We start from the raw sequence: 23,877 nt of genomic DNA on the forward strand, positions 1-23,877 counted from the left end.
TAAAGCTGCCCATTTCAATACGTTTTGTATGCGTTAACAGATATTCCATTAACAGTGCGAAATAGGAAAAAAAATGTAAACAAAATATAAAATATATTATTTAATTAAGCGGAATAAAAAATTGGCAAGGGCTTAACGTAGTTAAACCGAGTAGACGTGCGAGAGCAGGTGTTCATTCTTCATTTGGAGGGGGGGGGGGGGGGGGGGGGCACTTAGAGGGTACGACGCGATAGCCTCAGTGGGCTAATGCCCATACCGCCTGTTCCGTATTTATCTGTCCGTGTTAGAAAAAATTCTCCTGCGCAAACTACTGGACTGTATGGGCTGAAACGCCGACTACAAGGTAGCTTATGATAGTCTTCGTCTTTCGATATGTAATTTAACATCTAAACTTGCCTACATTTTCAGGAATCGGCGAAAAACTGCATTCGGCTGCGGCAGAACTTTTCGTCCAGGCGAGCAAAGAAGCCAGTCTGACAGACTGCGCCATCTGGCGAGCGGTGTTAATTTCAAGGAGCAGACGACACGCACATCCCAAGAAACCGCGCGAGGTGCGCATTCCAGCCCCAAGCCGTGACATCGGTTGCCTCACCGCTCGCCAGATGGCGCAACCTGTCAAAGTGGCTTCTTTGCTCGCTTGGACGAAAAGTTCTGCCGCAGCTGAATGCAGTTTTTCGCCGATTCCCGAAAATGCAGGCAATTTTAGATGTTAAATTACTTATCGAAAGACGAAGACCATCATAAGGTACCTTGTAGTCGGCGTTTTGAGCCCATATAGTTCAGTAGATTGCGCAGCGGAATTTTTCGTAACAGGGACAGATAAATACGGAACACGCGGTATATGCAGAACTGGTTACTCCATAATTAACATTCGTAGATGGCGGCCAGTGCTCATACACCACTACCGGCGCAGTGGCGCAGCGGTTAAGCGATGCACCACTGCACTGGCATGTGGCTGTTCTTGTCACAACCAACCGTAGGGATTGTGCGACCCATACAGCTCTTCCCGAGCGACCTCTGGCGCAGCTGGCGCGACGCTCCTCCGAACTTACCCGAGTTACTACCCGAGTAACTCGGGTAAGCTCGGGTAGTAACTCGGGTTGCTAGGCAACGCTTTCGCACTAATAAATGGATGCCAAAACAGGCTCGAAGCCTCCCCCCACTTGGAAAAAAAGTTCCGGAATCCTTGCCGGTTATTAGTTTACAGCCCTTTAGCCGATCAATTTGCAGGGAATGTGGTATGCGCGTTTTAACGTCCCTCAACTGCACTCCTAGCCATGAGTGATGCCGTAGTGAGCTCCGGAATGATTTCGATCACCTGGAATTTTTGGCCATTTGGCTAAGGCACGATCCTAAGCCCCCGAAAATCAATGCATCATCAGCTCGATTGCTTTTACGAAATTGCGTGTTACTTCCAGGAGATGAGTTAACTAAATTGGCAAAGGTGATCATTTTGGGAAGCCGTGTCCTGTGCGCCTTGGAGTTAATTGTTTTTTTTTTTTTCTGAGGAGCTCGTGCTCTGCTTTGGTACTGATGCTGTCCATAGCTTTGCAACTTCTCGGGGATTTAAATAGGTCAGTACTTGTTACCCGCATATTTTTGCGCTTGTGTGTGCGGGAATTGTTTTTGTGCGAAACTAGTGAGCGGAGGCGCAGCGACGCGGCAAAAACAACGTTATTGGCGAGGACACAGATGTTGCGCATGTCGCTTGAAAAAACGTATTATGTTGTCTAAGCCAGGTGACTTTTTTTTTTTTTTGTGCCGGTCTGCAAAAAAGAAAGTTTATCATGCCGGGCTTAGTTACGATGTTTTGACTATGTTGTAACGGCGTTGCGTTATCAGCCTCCTTGAGCACGTCTGCCGCAGATGTGCGCGTGGAGGCAGGTTGTAAATTAATTCAGAATTCGCAGCAATTTGCAATTCACCGCCAATTTTCAGTTCTTTTGACGTTCCCCTCCGGCTTCGGCATATAGCGCCATAAAGAATGCCAGAAAAACAGCAAAATATATGTACTTTTTTCCATCTTCCAAATTCTGTTTACGCGATGTGCCAAGAACTGTTTCAGATTAACTTTTTCTTAATTCTATGCAATTTTCTTTTTCTGTATTATAATGCATGATGCCTAGAGGAATTTCCGCGTAGTTACTTTTTAATCTTGTCAAAATTTATTCGCGCAACGCACAATCGCCATCTTGAATTTTACCCGGAAGCCGTCAACCCTTTAGGATGGTTCGCCAAAAGTTGTCTAAAACTGTAGTTAAATTTAATCAGTCAGTCTTTGCTATTCCTCATTATTTGCAAATTTGCGAGGAACACTTAGCATGATTAGTATTCGTATGCAAGTTGCCGAACGTTAATATAGTAGCTTCTTGTGATCCGAGATACATCTCTCTAACTGTTGGATGTGACGAAAGCGGCACGTATATGCGAGATCAACTATTGCGCAATAGTTTGCTCGAACTTTCCAGGCGTTTTAACAGTTCACGACAAATGCCTTGTAACGTTGTGCAGGGCTCTTTTAGAAACGGCAGAACTGTGAAAAATATGTTTCTTGTATAGGATTTAAATAATTTATTACGGCCTTTTTGTCACGAGTATTGAATTCCGCGGTATGTAACGTCACTAGTGGGTATCTAAACTGCCTAAGTCAGATGTCTTGCAAAAAAATTGGCGGGGGCTTAGCTTTGGTTAAGCCTGGTAGGTTGCGAAAGTAAAAGCGCAGCGCCTCCAACTGAAGGAACGCAGTGCGCCGCGTCTACAGGTCACGCGTGGCTACCGGCCGCCGCTGCGCGACGACTCGAAGCGTCTTCGGTAATTTTTTTATATTTTGTTTTTGATGTTGTTGCGACTGAGAGAAAGAAAATATAATCTACAGCTGGTATGACGTCACAGTGGCAGTAGCGCCACAGGTGCGCGGCGCGGCGTAACTGCAGCCGGGCTATCTGAACGAGCGAGTTGGTCGTCCATATTCACTCCGCTAAAGGTCAAACGTAACTGCGGCCGGGTCACGCGAAGGCTTGAAAGTGCGAGTAGTATTGCTTTCGCAATAAAATGGCGCGTTCGCTGCTCCGGCCGTTTTGCTGCGAATCATTTAACCGCCATAAGCCACGTGCGGTTGCAGCAGACGACAGAGTGGCGAACGGGTCACTATTTTGTGAGTGCACTTCACTTGGGCGGTTTGAGTACTCGTTCGTTACGTCACAGCCCGCGGAAACCGAAACTGTAAGCTAACAGACACGTTCAGCGTACCATGTACCGGGTTACCTTTACCGGGAGCACTAGCGCCGTCAGTGCGCATGCGCAGATCGCCTTGAGAGCGGGCGCCAGATGGCGCCAGGTACCCGGCAGCTGCGCGCACGCCTGCGCATAGGGACGAATCAGCACGTGCACACTGACAGTGGGCGAGCTCTCGGTACTCCTGCAGAAGAGTGACAAAAAAGAGGAAGAAGGGCTGTTAACCAGAAAGGTGTTCGGTTTGGCTACCCTCCACTGGTGAGGAGGGATGAGGGGATTGAAAAGAGAAAGAGAGAAGGGGTGAGGAGCACCGACAAAGTTTGTCATGCACTCCAGTAAAGGTAAAGTGGTACATAGTGTTCTAAAGGTGTCGAATAACAGTGCTGTCATAAATTACCTGAAGCACACTGGAACATATCTTATCAGTTCTGTCGTTCGTAAGTCGCTGCACACCGATATCAGCAGACGAAACGTCAAAACAATTCCTCTTGTCTCAATTCCTCTCTCCGCTGCCAGTTGTGCGTACATATAGCTGTGCAAAATACAAACAATTTTCGCTCATGTCCTAAGACGTGCGTATTGGCGAGAAGAGTTTTTATGACTGTTTTTTTTTTCTTTTTTTTAACCGTCGGCGGTGCTCGCTCTTATCGTTGTCGGCTAATCACGCCAGATGAGCAATCCTTGCCTATGTCCTCGAGAGGCATCGGCCTCAAAGCATTGAGACACGGGTGAAACTGCTCGATGTGAGATTGTTAAAAGCGATGTTTTGAAGCGAAAAGCTTCACTAGACTCGTCAACACCGGGTCTGGCGTGCGCCGTGATCAGTTTTAGCCATAACTGCGCATGCGCGAAACCGAGCGACGTCACGCGGAGCGCAGGTGGCCGCTGCTGCCGCAGCCGTCGTCGCCGCCGCGCGCTGACTCCGTCGTCTGAGCGTCGCCGCTTCTCCTCCTCGCCACCGTTTTACCTTTCGCCGCTGCCGCGCGGTCGCCGCCGCCGTCTTAAAGGGACTATGAAACGAATTTATTGATATTATGTAAAGATAGGCAATCCATCACTCGTCACTCCAGCGCAAGAATTTTTGAGCTAGCATCAATAACAACGAAGTTATAGGCGATTAAAAATCACCCTCCTCCTCTCCCCCCTCAACTCGTACGCGCGGGGCACCATAAAAAAATAAAGAAAACAGCTCCGGGACTGGGCTCCGCCCATGAAAACGTCATTCGCTGACGTTCGGTTTACAACTTCCGGTTGTCGCACTCGCAAGGAGCAGCGTGCGTCGGCAGCGTCTCTCCGGTCTCGGCGCTTTCTTGGATTGCGGCGCGCGTCGGGTTTCTTTGCTAGTTGGCAGAATGGATCCGGACCTGTTCCCGGCTCACACAATGTTTTATTTTTTTGTGCGCTGGTTCGGCCGTCACACCGATGCTGCCAAGTCTTGGTGTGAAACACCGTGCATATACTGAGCCTAGCTCTCGAATGATGTTGGACACCCGGCTGCGGGATCGCAAAATCGCGCCGCCCGACTTAGAACACAAGGAACATACGGTATTACGGTCGTAAAACGGACGGGAGAGTCAAAGAAGGTCGGGACCGAGTCTGCATGTTGAAGCAGCAGCCGAATGTGAACAGCAGCAGTACGTAGCCGTCAGGCCAAGGCCCTCCGCGACAGCTAACGCTTCGAATTCGTCCTGTGCCCTAAGTAAATGCGGCACCTTTTTTTAAGTTCTCGTAGATAAAATTGTCTTCCATCGCAGATCATATCGTGTAAACGTCCATACCGATCGCTGTAAGCTGGAAACTCACCTTCCCGGCGGGAAGAAACAGTGTCGGCAGCGACTTCGGTCGAAGCTTCAGGTGCTTGACATTCATGCCTGACTATCGAACGAGCGCTGGGTTATAGTAGTAAGCGTCAGGTGCGAAGTGTCGACCGCAAACGCGGAGTCTTCGGCGTGCGTGCGACGCTGGCAGTCCGATGCGCTCCATCCAGGCTGCTTGCTCACGCACGTCTCTAGGAGTAACATGCCTGAGTTCAACACCTCGCCAGTCACTGGGTTTGCAGCCGACGACACAGCAAGGCGTATTCATCTTGGGCGGTCGAAAAAGGCACTGCTAGTGGCTCCCGAACTCGCGACAGAAAGAGGCGGCAGAGGTAAATTAAAACCATATGCGCGAAGGCAATGCCCTCGCTCGCGCTTGCCCCAGGGGGTCGCGCGGCAGCTCGAGCAGACGATTTTCACCGCTACCGGAAGTGTGCCCGTGACGTCGAAGCTGCCGCGGCTCTAGCGAATGACAGCGTGTGGTGGCCTGCCGACGTCATGGGACTAGTGACGTCTATCTTCCCGGTTAGCGGCCCGCGAATTTTGAAAAACACGGTTTTTAAAAATTCATAATAAATTGCCGGCTGAGTTCCGAAGACTCATACTTGGTGTCAATGCTTCTGAGCATCACTTCTAACATTTACAAGCGGCTTTTAATTCTTTTCATGGTCCCTTTAAGAGGAGAAGGTTCTTTCGCAAGGCGTTGCGAGAACGCGTGAGCGGCGGCGGCGGCCATAAAAGAGGCGGCCATCCTCGCCACCGTTGGACCTTTCGCCGCAGCCGTGCGCAGTGCACATTTGAAAGGAGGGGTATATAAGGCGCGCTTGTCCATAGAACCGGCGCAGACACCGCCATGGAAGGAGGAGAAGAAGCAACAGTCGGACGGCGCAGAAACACCGATCCAGAAGTGGTAGCTTGGGAGTTGGCTGAAAAGCAGCGAGAGCTTTTCGCTTATCCAGGTTTAACCTTAGCTAACCAATTATTTTGTCTTTTGTCTTGCAGCGGTTTCCCCAGGAATTGAAATTAGAAGGGGTATCTAAATTTCTAGGAGGGAGGGGGGTGTTGAGGGTAGCTAGGGGAGAAGCGTTGGTCATTTTTAATTTTTTATTTCGTGGTTTTTGCACCACAAGCCAGCTGCGGACGATGTGTCCCTTCCCGTACATGCCCTTCTTCCGGCGCTTATTAGGCAACATTCCCGATCGCGATTAAAAAAAAATTGTGGCGGATTGAGAAAGCAAGGGGATGTGTAGGGAGGTGTCTTGCCTTGTGTGCGACGAATTTTATTAGGAAGACACGAAACAAGCTGCATGGCGTCCTAATGTATTAAACTCGAATCACAGGTTATACATTCCCAAGTGTGTTTTGGCCGCGAACAAAGCTAAAGTTTGCAGTTTGGCCGTGTTAACGATTTAATACACATTTTAATCAGCCGGCTCGATAAGCAGTCAAGTTTCTTACGTAGATAATTTAGAATTCTCAAGCACTGAGTACTGGATCAAAAGGACTCGGCATTAATTTATGTAAGGGTATCGTGACACCTATTGGAAGTCACGGGCCAAAAAGGGGTTTTTCAGGTGTGCGTGCTCGCTTTTTGTTACCAGGATCGATAAGTAGTGTTTGCTGCCTTCAAAGTTGTTGGACGAAATTATGCGAAACCGATGGTTACTATTATCCACAAGTGCTTCGAAATAAATTGTACTTTGCTGTTAGCATCACATCAAACGGCTGTCTTGCTTCTCTACATAAGACAGTTTAGCTTGCTACATATATCCTTAGGACGAGAGATCAGTTGACCATAGTGCATTGAATGCCCTTTCCTGCCAGTTTCGCGTGTTAGTAACGATTCAACTGAACTTCTGTATTCTGTATAAATTTATTCTGGCGGAGTTCACTGCATTGCGCGCATATGGCGCTCTGCTTTGCTTTGAGGGGTAACAAAACCATCGCCATCATTTGTACCTCTGATTTGAGCGAACCGTGCTGTTGGCCCCTATATATATATATATATATATATATTGGAGTTATGTTGTGTACACTGCCTTTGTGGAAACAACAAGGATTTCGTCAAGGAGGTTTTGTAGTCTCACTTTTCTCAGAGGCGTTCCCTGTGCCTTATTTGAGAGAAAACAGCTGTGAATTGTGTCGACGGTGCGTGTTCCCCGTAGCGCGTCCATTCTCTTTGTTTACTTATTTATGTTTTGCCTCATCCGCACTGCCGAAGCCGCGTCTAAAGTGACGGCAGAAAGCTGGTCAGAAGTGGGGCGGCCCATTCTTCTCCGCGAACTGTGTCAACACCTTTGTGGAGGCCCTGCGCGGCTTATAGTTGAGGGCTCCGCCTTTTTTATGTATTTTATATTTCGCGGCCTGACTCGTCATATCTCTTCGTCGGCTGGCCGTGCGCTTATGCTCTGCCTATTCTGGTGCCAAGTGTAGGAAAACGAGCCCCGATCGAGTGCCGATCGTGTGCATTCCGATATCATGTCTAGTCGCCACGCCGCTACGTGCGATTTGTTGTCGGACTCGTTCTTTGACGGATTTTTCTTGACGAACGGCTCGAGACCGGTGCCCATCTCGCGGTTTGTGAAAAGGTATGCTTGGGCTCGCTGAGTCATTTGGGGGTGTTTTTTTTTTTTCACCCGCAGATTTCTTTTTTTTTTCGGTGTTTTTATAGAGCAAGATATACGCATCAACGAAGGCAAGAAAGGGAAAGCGTATTTTTTTTTTATTTCGGATCCTGGCACGTACAGGTGCGGCCAGAATAATACGGAGCACGCGAAAGGCGGCCAAGCTAGCAGAAACTGCATCTAAGCGCCACCTATCAGCACAACAAAGACACCCCTGGCTATCCGCGCGCAGCGAGAGTGCCTGCCGCCGAGCCCCCCTCTTTGCTGCAACCCTGCCGTTATCACTGTTCGAAAGATGCTGAGCTGGTTCGGGCAACACCGCCAGGTGCTGCCTTCATCCAGGCGTGCTCACTTCAGCCTCGGTGTCGCGCATCGACTAAACTGCAAAAGGCCGATTCACACGACGGACCGTTCGTCCGCGGCCCGCGCAGTACGTGTGCATACGTCAGCACTTTGAGAGGCGCGCTAGATGCATGGATGGATGGCGGCCGACAGCGCGCCTCTCAAAGTGCTGACGTATGCACACGTACTGCGCGGGCCGCGGACGAACGGTCCGTCGTGTGAATCGGCCTAAAGCGGTGGCCGCGCGGACTGAAGGGCCGAGATAACACGCAGTGCCAAAACGGCCGTATTGCGCCCGTTTACTGCGGGCGCCGCTCCTCGATGCGAGAAAAGGGGCAACGAAGCGCATGGCGCTGTCAGCAGAGTATCAGTCGCTTATAGAGCAAGGGATTGCATGCTATATGCTGTGATGTTTATAGGCCTGCGGAAAAAGTGGGTCCGTGCTACCGGCGCCATCTCGCCGCGTCCAAAATAAGATAGTTCCTATCGCCACTGCTAGGCAGCGCGCATAAGCACGTTTCCGCTGCTCCGCAACCCTTCCTGTGCTCCGTAATATTCTGGCCGCACCTGTACGTGCTTATAAAGTGAAAATTACTTATATTTCTATTCAGTTTATAAGTACCAGCTCTTGACGAAGGAAAAACTGTTGCGTGGAAACTGAGACGTCCCTTGTATTTTTATTTGCAAGCAGGAAAATGTGCTTTCCCGTACGATTTTGAGGGCTCAAATGTCACATCCTGTTTATAGCGCAGTCTGTTTAGCAGTCTTGTGTTTTTTACTTCTGAGGTGTGTGCAAGATTACGGACGGTTTATTCTAACACCTGTTTCGTTTCAAATGCAGTAATGTTTCACATTGTTAAAGTAAAGCTCCATGCGGTGCGCGGTTATTATTATTTTTTTAAGGTATAAAAATTTTTAGCTGGTAGGTAGCTAGCAGTGACACAGTGCTGCTTTCTCCAGGTAGTCCATTTTGTGAAAACCACGTTGTCGACATCACGTTGTCGCTAGTCCTTTCGTTGGAGGGGCCGGGACACGAAATATTTCTTGGCGTTTTTGTTTTTTTTTTTTCCTTTAGAAAGGTGCCTAAGACACTTATAACCTAATGGAATTCGCAAATAAACCTCTCGTAGTCCACATCATCAGAGGACGTGTTTCTAGTCCGATGGGCAAAAGAATAAAGGCGGCGGGAGTGCGGTCGACACAAGCAAAACAGGTTCAGAAACGAAACTGGGAGGTTTTGCCCATCGGGAACTCCCATTTCCAGCGTAGTCCTGTCTACTCCTTCTTCTCGTAAATGCGCCCATTTCTGCTGGTTTTTCCTTGATCATACATCAACTGTCCCATCAAGCAGCTACGCTTCTTCAAGCCCTTTTAACGTCACGTTGTTTACTCCAGGGGGATGTCGAACTAGTTCTTCAGTTTTGTTTCGTTTTCAGCTGCCTAACTGAGGCGATTTGAAGCACACAAAAAGTGAGATGGAATAGCTCCTCGCTTATAGACCTTTCCACAAATTGCAGCGCCGCGCCATCCCCTAGCGGATCCGCGCAAAGCATGATGGGAGAAAGGAGCGGTCGCCGCCCGCGTCGTCTGCTGTCAAGCGTGTTGCAGTGTTGTGCCGCCGTGCTCAGGTGTTGTGCATCTTCTCGTGCGCGCTGTAAATGTTGCAGCGCACTGCTGTGGTGGTTATCTCCTAGTCTTTCTGCAATTATGTGGGGATTTTTTTAGACATTCAACATGTCTGCAGATTAGAATCGCGGTGGCGGTCAAAGGTGCTGCGTGCCCGGCTGTAGTAACAACACGAGAAAGGACATCAACATTTCATACCACGTATTACCCAAGGACAAGAAGCTGAATCTAGAATGGGTGCGCAGGATAAATCGGCAAGGTTCGCAAGGGCGATTTACCCAGTGGAAGCCTTCGAAACATCACAAAATATGTGGTACGCATTTCAACATTAGCGGGCGCAAGGGATACATGGATCGTCTCTCCACGATCTTTCCACACCGAGTGTATGCGGAACGGACGCCTGCTGTGATTACGCAGAGCAATGGGCACATGCGAATCTCCAACTTCGGCTGGTGACCGGGGCAGAGGGCGTCGCGACTAGGTACGGCCAGAACGCCACAACCGGCAGCCTGAAGGCCGCCCACAATGCTGCTGCATAATTTTCGTTTTTTTTTTTTTTTTGGGGGGGGGGGGGGGGGCTTTAATGAATAAAGTTATTCACCACCACCATTGGCACATGAGCGGCGAGGGCTCTGTGTATACATGCATTGGGAGAACGCCGGTCTTTGCGTCTGCTGGTGCTCGGCTGGTTATCCGTGGCCACGGAACGCAACATCCGACTGTGTCACGCTTACTGTGTCAACCAAGTGTGTCATGTTTAGCAAATAGCTCGTGTTCTGTCTAAGGGAGTGCTTGAAGATTATATATTACAGCAGTGAACATTTACCGCGTCAGCATGAAATTTCCCCAGGAGTGCGCCGATGAGTACAACTGCACACATACTGTTGTTTACATCGCTGCGTACGAACAGTTAGTACTCGTTTTCATGACATAAAACGCAATCGGCGCTTCAGTTCTATTAGTCAACCTGTTTTCTTTTCTACCGGCTGTAGCCGTGCTTTTTTTACGCAGTGCGATAATGTGTGGGAAGCGATGATGCGATCGCACGCCTGAGAAACACTTAACCGCGGGCTGTTGACATGGCGCAGGACCGGCGCTTCTCGTTTTTTGTCCCGGCTTCCTCCGACGTGACCAGTACTTTATTTTAAACTACTTTATCCAGAAGTATGTTTGGCGACCGTTCGCTTTAATTGAAACGGCCTAACTTGTTATCCACAAGCTAGCGACGGCGACGACTGCTGCTGGCCGTAAAGCACGGCTCGGCAGTCTGGGTCACACCGGCGTTTCACGTTCATCATATGCGTGCCCAGCGATGTAAGCAATAATTAATTTCAGGTCACTATTGCCAAAACTACACTCGGTGACCATTTTCATTCGCTAAAGCTAGTGATTCGCTCATCACAACCGCCGCAATCACAGATCATATCCTACGAACTCGCTAGGCCTAGTCGTCGCGGAAGGGAAGGGAGTCGTCGTCGACTGAAATTAATTTGGCCAGCGCTTATCGCTGGTGACTGTTCAGGTGTGCACATGTGAAATATGGCCGTTCGTTTCGCTCATTTAGAAGCGCGAACATATTTGCACCGCCGCCTCATCACCGTGCTTTCGCTCAGCCGCCGACAAGGCTGACCGTCCGCCGATCGGATTCGTCGGTGTCGTTGGCCTGAAAAACGTGTCCCACTGCAATCATATTATAGTAAACTAGATATTTCACTATAATCACATGCTGCTGTTGACCGTGATAGTGTCGTTGTCGGACTAGTGTGACCGTCGTCATCGTTGTACACTGAAAACGAGCTGAGGCTTTCGAATGCGCTTGGAAAGTGCCGTGTAGCACCGCGCGCGTCCGTCGATTCCGAATGCCATTCCAAGTCTCGACTGCCATTCGACTCAGATGTCATTCGAACGTTCCCATGTAGCACAGGTATAAGAAACAGCGATGGCGACGAGATGGCAGAGGAAGGCTTTCCGGTGATCAGGCGCAGTCGGAGAGACGGACGAAAAGACGCGAGCGCGGCGCCGCGGGCGCCGCGGCGCTCCGTTTTCCCAGAGTGCTTTGCGCGGTCGCTTGGTGGCGCGGCGGAATTTGAGGAAAGGTCTATTCGCTGTCGCTTGGTCTGCTGACGTAGGCTGGCGCAGGAGTCGAAGCAAATTAGAATGACGAAGCAGCAATTATATTGCAGCTTTTGTATGCCTCGCATATGACAATCCATGGAAGAAGGAAATATTAGGAGGGGCCCCTTTCCGGATTCATTGCGAAAAGCCTGCCGGACGGCACGTGTCATTTCTAAGCCTAATTATCGGGAAAATAGCAACGTCTTCAAACATTGTTGCTAAAAGTGGATTCTCACCATTGGCCCGCGGACCAGGCATCAGGTGACGCCCCACTTCCGCTCCCGGAGGTTCGCGCCTGCCTGGCCTGGCCCGCGATGTTGGTGAACGTAGCATGGTGGAAGACCATGCGCATGCCTAACCGCGCTTATCGCCGCCTGCAAAGGTCAAGGCCAGAGGAAGTGGGGACAAGTGGATTAGGCATGCACGCCCTTTCTCTGTGCACGGGCCGGGAGCGTGCCTCCTGGAGCGGAAGTGGGACAGCACGTGACGCTTGGTCCGCCGCGGTCCGCTGCTCGGTGGTCCGTCATTTGAATCCATACCTTTCATTTGGGAGATGGGAGAGGAGGAAGCTGCCTCATGTAGATGGCGCGACCGCATCTTCTGGGCGCGAGGCGGCTTCACGAACAGTGACGTCATGGCCTGTCCTCAATTTTTTTTTTTTCATGTTTCAACCCTACTTGTGACATAGCCACGTTTTGGCTGCCACAGTGAAGCTACAGTGGAAAAGAAATTGAGTTATAAACTTTTAATGAATGTAGATGAAGTCCCCATTGCGATATGTCATGCACATCATTCCAAAGAAAGAACACACAACAAAAAAAGTTGGTGTGCCGATCTCTTTGGTGCAAAATGGGTTGCGGGCATACTATTCCTTCCTGCAAGCTTCGGTTGTCTTCTTAGGTATGATGGTTGGGTTGGTGGAGCGCTGATAAAGCGGTTTGTGGCAATGGTGCTGATTCGACATGTTTTGTATGAAGAACGCCAGTAGGGGTTTACGATGCTTCAGTGGCGCAATATTGGTGTTTTTAGTTCAGTCAGAGTCTTTTGATACTTTCCTCTTGGTCTTGAAACTTGTTTGTAATGCCCTGAGAGAATTTCTGTATGCCGCTCATGGTGGCCACGGCGCATCACGACAGAGGGCACAGTCTTTTATTCGGCCCAGTACACGCTTGGTTGTAGATATCACAGGCCTCTGTCATTGCTGTCTTGTAGAATACATGTTTCGAAGCTCGCTATAAAAGCATCTAACTCTATCGTAATCTGCGCCTTTTCTGTGTCTGCTTTCTGGGCGTCCTTGTGTTTCTAGTGCTTTGGGTGAGTGGCGTGCTTACAAAGTGGGTGAGGCAGAAACTTGTGAAATGTGTTTTCGGGCTTGACTAAATTAACTTCGTAGTGGTTAGTGTGCTTGCATGCAGGGAACTTCAAGATTTGGTGAATTACTGATGGGGCTAGCATAAAAAGTAATGAAGGGCAGCTGTTTCCTCAGGTGTGCTAATATGTCTGATAATTCTCATTAATTCATTAAAAGAAAAAGAAAGGCAGCCACTGTAGCTACCGAACTTTGAAATCATTCGCCACTGGTGCAGTGAGCTGGTGCTGCTTTCATACTACCACCAAACTTGAGACTTGACTGTCTGTGTACCCAATGCAGGGGCATGAACGGGGAAGGCACGACCATGGACGACTATAGGGGCTCGATGCACACGACATGGAACCCGCCGGTAGTCATCAAGCAGGAACCTGAGTTTGACCTCTACGGTGACACAGCACAGGTCAGCAAGACTTATCAGTTAGTCATTGTATGTGCAGTGATGTGAGTGGGAACAGTTGCTTATTTTGTACTGGAAAGCTTAAAATATTAAGGTGCTAACTGGCAGATAGAAGAAGTAGTTTATTTAGCGTACATTAATTTTTTTGTGTGGCATTTAAGGCGTGTTTTTGAATATTCTCTTTTAGCACTGCAAAATACTGTTACAGGGAATCATATAATTTTTGCCAACAACAGAATTCTGTTGGTGTTGAGATCTACAGTTTTACATAGCTAATCTTCCAGCTGTATTGTTTTGAAAGCGTCAAGCATGGTACGTATTTAATCTTGTTGGAACAAATGCTGTCTGGGTTACATGCATAAAATTGTGTGCAAGAACTTCGATAGCAATACACCTGCAAAGACCATATATGAAACTTTTCTGAAACGTAAGGCAGTGAATTTTAAAGGTGCACTAAAGAGAAACCTGAACTCGTCTTTTTACCATGGGAACACGATCTACACGGTCCAAGCATTCTTAGAAACTTCGAATTATTGTCCTGTGTGGCTGATTTCTCTAATTTAAATCGGGATAAATGTCCCGGCTCCTTCCTTTTTTTTTTTTTGAACTCACCGTTGAATACAGGAGGAGTCAACTAACGCGTGGAGTGCCTTTCAGGCAGTCACGTGGCGGGTTCGCTTTTGCTTTTATTTTGTTTTCAGGTTGCCATGAGTAAATAGATTCAGTCAGAGACTACATAGCTGCAAATTAGGCCCACGTAAATAAAAATACGAGTGGACTTCTTGCTTTCGCCGATCGCTACTTATCACTCCGATGGTGGCGGAGCAGCAAGCCACCACGGGACTCGCTGAAAGGTTGTTTGTCTCCTCCTACCATCAACGGTGAGCTAAAAAAAGGCGGGAGCTGGGACGTTTAATCCAATTTAAATTAGGGAAATCGGCCGCACAGGACAATAATTCGAAGTTTCTAAGAATGCTCGGAACATGTAGATCGATTCCCCGCGGTAAAAAGACGAGTTCAGATTCCACTTTAGTGCACCTTTAAGGATAAAAAATCAACTTTAAAAGCATATTTCATGAAGACAGACAAATAGCAGCTAGGGGCCATAACTGAGGTGGTGTAGTGTTTAAACTGCAGTGCTGCCTACTGTAAAGTGGTGAGTGTTCAGTTGCAAAAATAAAAAAATAGAAAGACAGAAATTTAGACCTGGTGTCTGCTCTGCCCAAAAGTTGTAATAAAAACTGAAACGTTCATTGCAACACTACCGTCTAGTCAGGACTCTCTTGTTTAGCTGCACATGCATAGAGACAAATGGCCACTGATAGGTGTCACTGGTGAAGCACACAGTGCATCATGCCTTTAGGGCTAGGGCTTTTTAAGCTGATTATGACACTGGCATGAAGGTTTTTTTTTTTGTGTGGTATGGAAGTAGAGTTAGATAATGTCCGATCTCATGAGGGACAGGGTAATCTGGAGGAACAATACTATTGTTGCAACACAGTTTCATTTCTCGTTCTCGTTTTTTTTTTTTGCTGATAGTGAGGTCATGCAAGAGTGAGCAGGACATGCCTTCTCAGTTGTTGCACTTTGATACTTGCGAGTACCGCTGATAACAGCGCCGCCGCTCAACAGCACTCCCGATTTCGGCCTTGGTTACGATGGGCTACAGACTTGACTAGGACCGTACTAGATGTGACAGTACATTAAAGCAATAGCAGAGGCTGCTAGGAGTTCCAGCAGAGTTGAGCTGCAAGCCGTACTTCAGTGCAGCGTCTTCGTAGTATTCCGCTGCGCGTAATTCCCTGTCGGGAGCCTTTGAGTGTGGTGCACGATGTACACGTTGCATTATTCCCTCTCTTTCACGTTCCTCGCAGAACCATCCACCTCACCAGAATCATCATCAGCAGCAGCAGCAGCAGCAGCAGCAGCAGCAGCAGCAGCAGCAACACCTCCAGCACGCGAATGCCTCCTCACAGCAGATGCATCATCCGTGCTCAGAGTTTATGAGCTCGCCCTACTTTCAGCACCAACAGCACCATCAGGCGCAGCAACAGCAGGGGCAGCCGCAGCACTACATGATGGCACCCGAGAATGGCTCCCACTACCGCGTGGGCGGCATGGGGCAACCGGAGGACGAGGAAGACAGCCCTGGGGCACCAAAGAAGCGTGGCCGCAAGAAGAAGATAAAGGCAGGTTCCCATTTCACCTTGCTTTATTGAATTCATGGCTCCAAGAGGCTGCCCTGTCACCTCACTTCTATGTAAGATGCAGTTTTTACAGTGCTGGCTCCTAAAGGGACGTTAGAGAGTTTAAGCAAAGCATGTGCCATCTACCAGCACCACTTACTGAGACCTCCATCCACTAATGTGCACACGGCCCCGCCGCGGTGGCTCAGTGGTTACGGCGCTTGGCTGCTGACCCAAAAGACACAGGTTCGATCCCGGCTGCGGCGGCCGAATTTCTACGAAGGCAAAATTCTAGAGGCCCGTGTACTGTGCGATGTCCAGGTGGTCAAAATTTCCGGAGCCCTTCACTACGGCATCCCTCATAGCCTCAGTTGCTTCGGGACGTTAAACCCCAATGAGCCAAACCATACTAATGTGCACGTGCTGGTGGCGCATCTGGACCATTGCGGGGGCGCGTAGCCAGTTTGCAGTTTCAAGCCTTGCTGGCTCTATTCTAAGCCAAAAAAAAAGGAAGAAATTGTGGTAAAGTTGCTTTGAACTAAACCATTGAAATTGGCCCTTTCAAAACTGGCTGTACAACTTTGAAATAAAAAATTTTATGCTGAAGTTAATGTTGAAAAAGTTTTCTACTTTGTTTTGGTTAATTAAGTAGGATACAACTTAAAAAAACAGCAGTTGTCCGCTTGCCAATCACAACAGTAAACGAAATCACCTTTTTAATGTTTGACTATATCAAACAATTCACGTATCAAAATTGTAGAGCTGATAATTTTTTGTTTTGTGATAAGCTCCTTGTTTAGGTAACAAGAAATGTTTAAGCAGCGAACTACTTTTTCGTCGTGGAGGGGGCGGAGCTTCACTGCAGACTTAAGTTGTAACCGATTATAGCGAATAAGATGTACTTAAGAAATATTCTGACCTTATTCAAGAAGACTGCTTACAAACCTGCACTGGTCGAATCTTCTCAGAGCACTTTGCTTAAAGCTTGGCGTCACTTAGCTGAAGCTCCCTGTGGAGAAAGAGAAAGCTGCACAGTGTGAAGGGTTGTCGTGCTACTCGAAACCGGGCTGCAAAGCAAAACTACTCGCACATCAGGGTTGCCGCTTCAGTTCTTTCAGCAGGAGCCGCACCACTTAATGTTCTTAGCTGGTTCCTTTTTTTTTTTTTGCGCTCATATTCTCCTCACTGTGGCCTCTGCTTGCAACACAATGCAGTGCACTGCATTTCAATTACAGCTGGTGACATTGCAGTTGTTCACCACTGTCAGACATTTGTTTGAAGAAGAAAACTGGGTCCAGTTTGCGATCACTCACAAAAGCTGGCAGACAAAGGAAGGAGCAGTGTTTGATTCCAGCAACTAAGCGTGCAGAAAAAACAGAAAGCCATGTTTCTGTGAGGCTTTTTTCTTCAAAAGACTGTCTTAGAAATGCACTGCAGCCTATTGTGCAGTTCTCCCTGTGAATAATGTTGGTCGTTTTATTGTGTTCCCTGGCGTCACTGAGATCGACTTCAGTGCAGTTTTGCTGTAGCTTGTGAGCACTTGTGTAAGGCAAAATGGATGTGCTGATTAGCCTCATAATGGTCAGGGAATGAAAACTTATAAAAAAAAAAAGCTGTGAACTCCGAACAAATAATCATTACTCGGTAGGTTGTAGGGAATGAATAAAAAAAATGCAGATTTACTCAGCAAAGTGTGATTGCTGTATACATGAAATTAGTGAAGTGGGGTAATTTCTGAAAGTCTCAGAATGATAAGGCTGTGTGTAAATACTTAGGTGCACACAATAAATCAGCAGCAAAGCTGTTTCATCTCGTGCAAGTGAAGCACTATGCCCCTGGAAATTTTAACTTAAAGCTAGAATCACCTTCTGCAGTGAGCTATCTTCCAGCAGCCCTTCTGCATCTCTGACATTTCACGCTTTTACCTTGTGTTCATAACTATATTGGAAAAGGCTACTTCTGCAAAAAACATGGAGAAATCATTAGTACTTATGTGGAACAAAAACTATTCACATTGTTACAGTATTTATGCATGTCATATGCTGTCAAGAAAATAGTGAGAATAGAAACGACTAAATGTTCGAAATGGGTTGTGTAACACATTGACTAGGAGGTTCGCATCACCTTCCTGCTTCTAACACCATTCCCTAAGCAGAGTAGCATGTCAGTGGTTTTCTCATGCTCGTGAAAACCTCTGCTTTTTCTTTAGAATTCCTCTCTCTCTTTTTGCAGCTGCACATACAGTCACGCTCAGTTTGAATTGCAGCGTGCTAAAATCAGCTCGGAGCTTACTTCACAAAACAGCAGGAGCCACAGGGAGGTTAAAATTTATATAATAGCTGCTGTCTTAAAGGGTAGATCTTTCTGCAGTGTCCATCACAGCGGAGGCAATATTGTAAAATTAATTAAGCTACACTAAAGCTGCTGCCTCAACGTTGCAGGTCATATTGAGTGCGATTGTACGTTCTGGTGTCATTTGTCAGTGAAGCTGCAAATATGGTGCAGTCAGCTGTGAAGCTAGTCATCTACTAGTTCGACTCAAGACTCAGATTTTGCAAGGGGATTGAAAGCTCCACTTGGATGGTGAAGCTCAGGAGACATTGTTAAAGGGACCCTGAGGACAGATTTAAGTTGGCCTGTATCCATAGATTACTGCTTTCAAATAACAAGGAGACTACTTTCAATGAAAACAGCTTTTCTAAGCTACAAAAGGTCAAAAAACAAAATGAAATACATGTGTCACTTCCATTAGCCATTTTTGCACGCAGGTTGTGATGTCATTAAGGTCTATGCTTTTATGGGTGCTGTTGATGCTAGACCATACCGCCATTCATGATGAGGTTAAGTTGACGCTGTTGATGGCTACAGCTGGCGTTAGCATTACGTTGAATCGTCCCATACTTTTAAATGATGGACATAGAGCCCTTTTCGTTATGGACATCACAAGTTAGATTTATGTAGGAAAAAAAAAATGTTGCAATATTTTATTAAATTTTCTGACCAATATATTCATCTTTTGTTGTCAAACAAACATTGACATCAGAAGAATGGCCTGAGGGGCGAGTTGGTGCATGATGAAATGAACGGCGGCGCAACAAGAAGAACACAACAAGAGAGGGGACACCACATGCGCACACTACCAACTGTTTTATTGCATGGAAAGGAGGCATATTTAAACATACAGCTCAGGCATGACACTAATCGCATTATCGCTCAGAACCCAACACGTGGAAAAGAAACAGCAACATCAGGATAAAAGAAAAAAACCATTGACATAGACACAAGGAGAGAAGCAGTCGATTTTTACTAAGAACGAAAAATTGGGTGGGGCCGCCCTCAGTGGCCCTCAGTGGCCTTCTAAGGTGTCTACTAGCACTAATAATCACTACTAGATTAGGCTACAAACAAAGTGATCAGCTGGTCACAGAGGGTGACGGCTTGAAGGGACAGCTTTTGAACAGGAGAGGTGGCACGAGCTCAGCTTCCGAACGCACCTTGCAAAGACTCCGATGTGGGGGTTGGTTGAGCCTTTTGAAATGGCTCGGAGGGGGCCGTATATCATGGCGACCCTCTCTTTGTGCAGAAGACAGCCATAGCACCTGTGCAGAGGCGAGCCATGGTTGTAAGAGGTTGAGGGGGGGAGGCAGGGAGGGGGGGGGGGGATGTGCATTTTGAAAGCAGCTGCCGTTTATTGAAAACTGGCATTACATTTCACTCTTACCCTTCTCCTCCAGCCTGCAACCATCTCTTAGGTTTCTGCGAATAAGTTTTCATTCACTGAGACAGCTGGCAGCAGCGTCCTGCTACTTCTTTAGAGGCGCTTTCGTTTTAACGAGGGTGACGTAGCACTCGGGTGAATGTGACATAAACGAGTCCTGATGCATGTCGGTCTGGCTAAGCAGCCTAGGAACGGACACCTGCGCCCAGGAGTGCGATGGGGGAGGAATACTTTAAGTGACTCCATGGCATATGATGTTGCAGGCAAATGACAGCAAATGTCTAGTTTGTACACATGCCGGCAAATTAAAACGTTTTGCGTGAATGGAAGTCAATGCTTTGTTTTGAAGTGGGATCGAAGAGAGGCTTTAACTCTTGTCTGTAAGGTGTAATTGCATACACATTAACGATAACATCAATTGCTGTGGAGGGTAAAACTGATTGGAGAAAAGGACGGTGGAAGCAGAATGCATAATTAGCACACATGTCGATGTCCTATGTGCCAGTTTAAAGCTGATGTTGCGTGCCAGCGCGTACAGTAGCATTTTTATTTGACGATGACAGTAGTAATAACAACAGCGTGACTCCATGTAAGATGCCGTGCATCATGCACAAGACAATGATGCATTGCTACTTAATTCGTAGGTACATCATGGCTACGTCATATTCATTGCTGCATTATCAGAGAGTATTGTTGTAGAACTTGCTGCACCGAGTTTTTTTTTTTTCACAAATATACAAAGTGTGACACCTTGGTGACTCATTGTTTATGGTGAACCTGAAAAACAGTCTGCAGACTCTGATCAGTGGGTGGACTACCTCCTCATACACTCAGTTGGGAGCTTCAAGGTTACTGATACCTGGAGTATCAGTGAGTCTAGAAACGGGATCATGATGTGGGCTAAGACTCAGTGGAAAGTTCTTGGTGCTCTGTATTAGTCATGTTAACTGCATTTCATACCAGCTTGTATTTTATTTTTGAATACAGCAGTTGAAATCGTTTGCAATCCCTCAGGTATTATGTGAGTGACAACTTAAAGTTAAAGACAGTGTAAATGAAGGAGGCATTGCTTTGAACGTGATATGGAATGTTTACTGGCCGATTTCTTTTTTTTGTTGAAGGTTTTTAACTTGAATGATGTGAGGCTATTGATCATATAAATCGTTTTGCAGCAATTAATGTATTTCAGATTATGATGAACCTTAGTGTCCTTTAAATTAATCACTTGGATACATATGTTGCATTTTACGACCATTATATGTTTATTCACTGCATACAGCCTTTGTTAATGTCATTATCATGTCAAGTACTCAGGATATTGTTTGTACTGCAGAGTTTTTACATGTCTTTAGTTGGAATGATCCTGCATTGGGACGCATAGCAACAGTGTTGTGCCATGATACTTTGAAAAAGGCATTCTCATAGTGCTTGAATTACTTTCCGTATGCATTAAAAATTGCTGTGCTGAGCATTACCTGCCACCCGCAACCAGGCAGCACAGAATGACATTGAGAATTATGAATGTCCATGTTAGTTGAGGTGCTTCAAAGGGGACCTGTCATGCAACATGTTACATGCGCATGTAACAACTGCGTTTTTTTCCACTGGGGCCGGGGGAGTGGGAGTGACCAGCCTTCCACTCACGGTGAATGTCTTATTTGTTTCTAGTTTCTACCTTTAATGCAAGCGTTGCTGTGCCTGGTTTTGAAAGAAAGAAATCTAGGAGGGCTCGCACCCTACTTTTTGTGCCGTTTCTATTCCTTCGGTGTATGTATTTTCAGAAGTGGCTTGGCTCACGTGCCAAAAGCATTTCAGTTTAATCTGCATTGGGTTTTTCTGGGCCTGTATGGTAATGTCGGTGCTCTTGGCGTACAGGTTGAAGATCAGGAGCTGCCACTTGGTCTCGAGCCGGGACAGCCGGTTCCAGTGATCCGGAAGCGGGGTCGGCCACGGAAGTATCCCATCACTGAAGGGTGCGTCCCTAGTCCCTCTGTGATTTGGTTCCAATGCAAGACCTGGGCTGCGAGTAGATCGTGCATCGAGATTCTCTGGCACAATGAGCAGTGTCAGCGATTGAGAGTTGCAAGGTCACAGTGAAAAAATCGGAGAAGTGCACAAAGACAAAAAATAACTGGCTAAACTAGGCTGTGGCTGAGTCGAAACATTGACGATATATGCAGCCTCATTGTGATTTTGCGAGTTATGCAATGCGCCCTTTATATCTTCCCCTTTATCTTTTCTATTCAAACAAATGATTTTTTAGACATTAATTAATTAATTAATTAATCATTTATTGCAAGGGAGAAATTGCTCTTGGCTGCGGTTCGTGAATTGGGAGGGATAGTAGTGTAGATACAGACGCAACTTTTTGTCCGTTGTTTTCATAGCCATCAGAGCTACACGTCGTAAGTTATTCGACCTCATGATGTAAAAAATAGCGCACAGTTATCCAACTTGCCCAACTTTCCACTTTGCTGAATGTTATTCGACCTCTCTTACACTACTTGAAGCAGAAAAAAAAAGCATTAGCTTATGTTAGTGTACGCAACACACCGCATTCATGGTGTTGCAACAAAAAAAGGGTTGATGCTATAACTTATTATTTCCTCTCAGAGCCTGCTAAAAAAACATGCACTGTGCTTCTGTGGCTTGGCTTCGAGCGAGCTCTCTTCCTTTCTTTGTCCACACCCCCTTTGCAGCCTGGAGTACATGGACGTGGGTGACGGTCGTCGTCAGCCAATCAAGCAGGAGAAGATCACCGACACCTTCAAGCAGCGCAAGCGGATCGACCGCTTTGAGGGCATGCCCGAGGAAGAGGTGGCCAAGCGTACCTTGCCGGACCACCTGGTGCCCAACTTGGACATTGTCATTGTACGTGCCATTTTCCATCGACACACCAGCCACTTTAGCTCGCTGCAAACAGCCACCCAGGCAGGCCCAATATTGGAAATGGATGGCTTCGTTCTGGTCCTTTGTAGGACCACTGCTTGCCAATACATTTCCAATATTGGGCCGACTACCTTGACTGCTAGGGCAGTGGCTATGTGGGGTATTGGAGAATTTCAGTGGCTTTTGAATTGGTCTCGGCCAGGTCATGAACTCTGTTTACTCAAGTGTTGTGTGGCTTTTTTTTAGTGATAATAGAAGAGGAAAGTCACCCTTATTGTTATAACTGAACTGATGTTATTGAGTAATTCTTTTCTGTTGTGTGCTAGCAAAAGCAGCCTTAAAGGTGCACTGAAGAAGAATCTGAACTCGTCTTTTTGCCGCGGGAACTCGATCTACACGTTCCTAGCATTCTTAGAAACTGCAACTTATTGCCCTGTGTGGCCGATTTCCCCAATTAAATCGAATTAACGTCCGGCTCCCGCCTTTTTTTTTTAATTATGCCTCGTACAGTGGGCGGAGTCGACCAACGCGTGGAGTGCCCTTCAGCCAGCTCCGTGGAGGCTTTGCTTTCGCTTCATTTTGTTTTTTAGGTTTCCGTGAATAAATAGTTTCATTCGCAGATAATATAACCGCAAAATAAGCCCGCAGAAATAAAAATAGGCGCGGACTATTTGCTTCTACGGACTACTACGTATTACTCCGCCGATGGCAGAGCGGCAAGCCGCCACGGGACTGGGTGAAAGGCACTCCCAGCGTTGGTCGACTCCGCCCACCGTATGAGGCAGAATTAAAAAAAAAAAAGGCGGGAGCCGGACGTTAATTCGATTTAATTAGGGAAATCGGCCACACAGGGCAATAAGTTGCAGTTTCTAAGAATGCTGGGAACGTGTAGATCGTGTTCCCGCGGCAAAAAGACGAGTTCAGATTCCTCTTCAATGCACCTTTAACGTTAATCGTAGTCACTTTGCATTTGGATAAATATTAATTTATTTGGGTATGTGTTTAGGGCAGAATTTGCCCGCTTCTGTCTTCCTGCCTGAGTGGTGCATTTAGCTGCCTTATCACCTTTGCACACGGTTGACTCTGATAGAGTTGTACATGAAGGAGAGGTTCTGGTAGCCTAACCAGGTGAGCAAACACATCTATGCTGAAAGTTAGAAGATTGTTGCTTCATTACGGCGTGTGTGAATGAACACAATCCTAAACCCTGGGCCCGTTGTGGGCATTCCATCATGGCGCTCCTCATTTAATTGACAATATCCAAGAAAAAAAAAAGTTTGCTCTCAACAGTTGCCATTGCTGTCATCATCATCATTACACCGCACCACAGTGCTAAGACAGGGAAATGCTAGAAGTGGCAAAATGCCGTCTGCAACGCTGGTGGCAATGCCTGGCACTTTCGTGCAGTTGTGGCCATGTTGATAATTGCAGTGATGCAGAGAGGCACCAATGCCTGGCACTTTCGTGCAGTTGTGGCCATGTTGATAATTGCAGTGATGCAGAGAGGCACGAGTGTTCGCCATCTACAAAACCAGAGTGGAAAGTTGTTTCTTAACT

General features: G+C 47.2%; 1 protein-coding gene across 3 annotated transcripts in view; it reads left to right on the plus strand.

The window, feature by feature from the left end:
- Positions 1-23,877, plus strand: part of LOC149335084 (uncharacterized) — a 99,490-nt gene that overhangs the window by 49,831 nt on the left and 25,782 nt on the right. For all 3 annotated transcript variants that reach the window (XM_089551765.1, XM_089551764.1, XM_089551766.1), the window contains 4 exons: positions 13,410-13,530; positions 15,402-15,716; positions 21,307-21,404; positions 22,131-22,302. In XM_089551765.1, coding sequence (XP_089407891.1) covers positions 13,414-13,530; positions 15,402-15,716; positions 21,307-21,404; positions 22,131-22,302 — 702 coding nt within the window. In that variant the 5' untranslated portion in view covers positions 13,410-13,413. The remainder of the gene's footprint in view (positions 1-13,409; positions 13,531-15,401; positions 15,717-21,306; positions 21,405-22,130; positions 22,303-23,877) is intronic.

This window comes from Amblyomma mixtum, chromosome 7 (genome assembly GCF_055824585.1).
Source record: "Amblyomma mixtum isolate Tamu chromosome 7, ASM5582458v1, whole genome shotgun sequence".
In the NCBI taxonomy this organism is placed as follows: Eukaryota; Metazoa; Arthropoda; class Arachnida; order Ixodida; family Ixodidae; genus Amblyomma; species Amblyomma mixtum.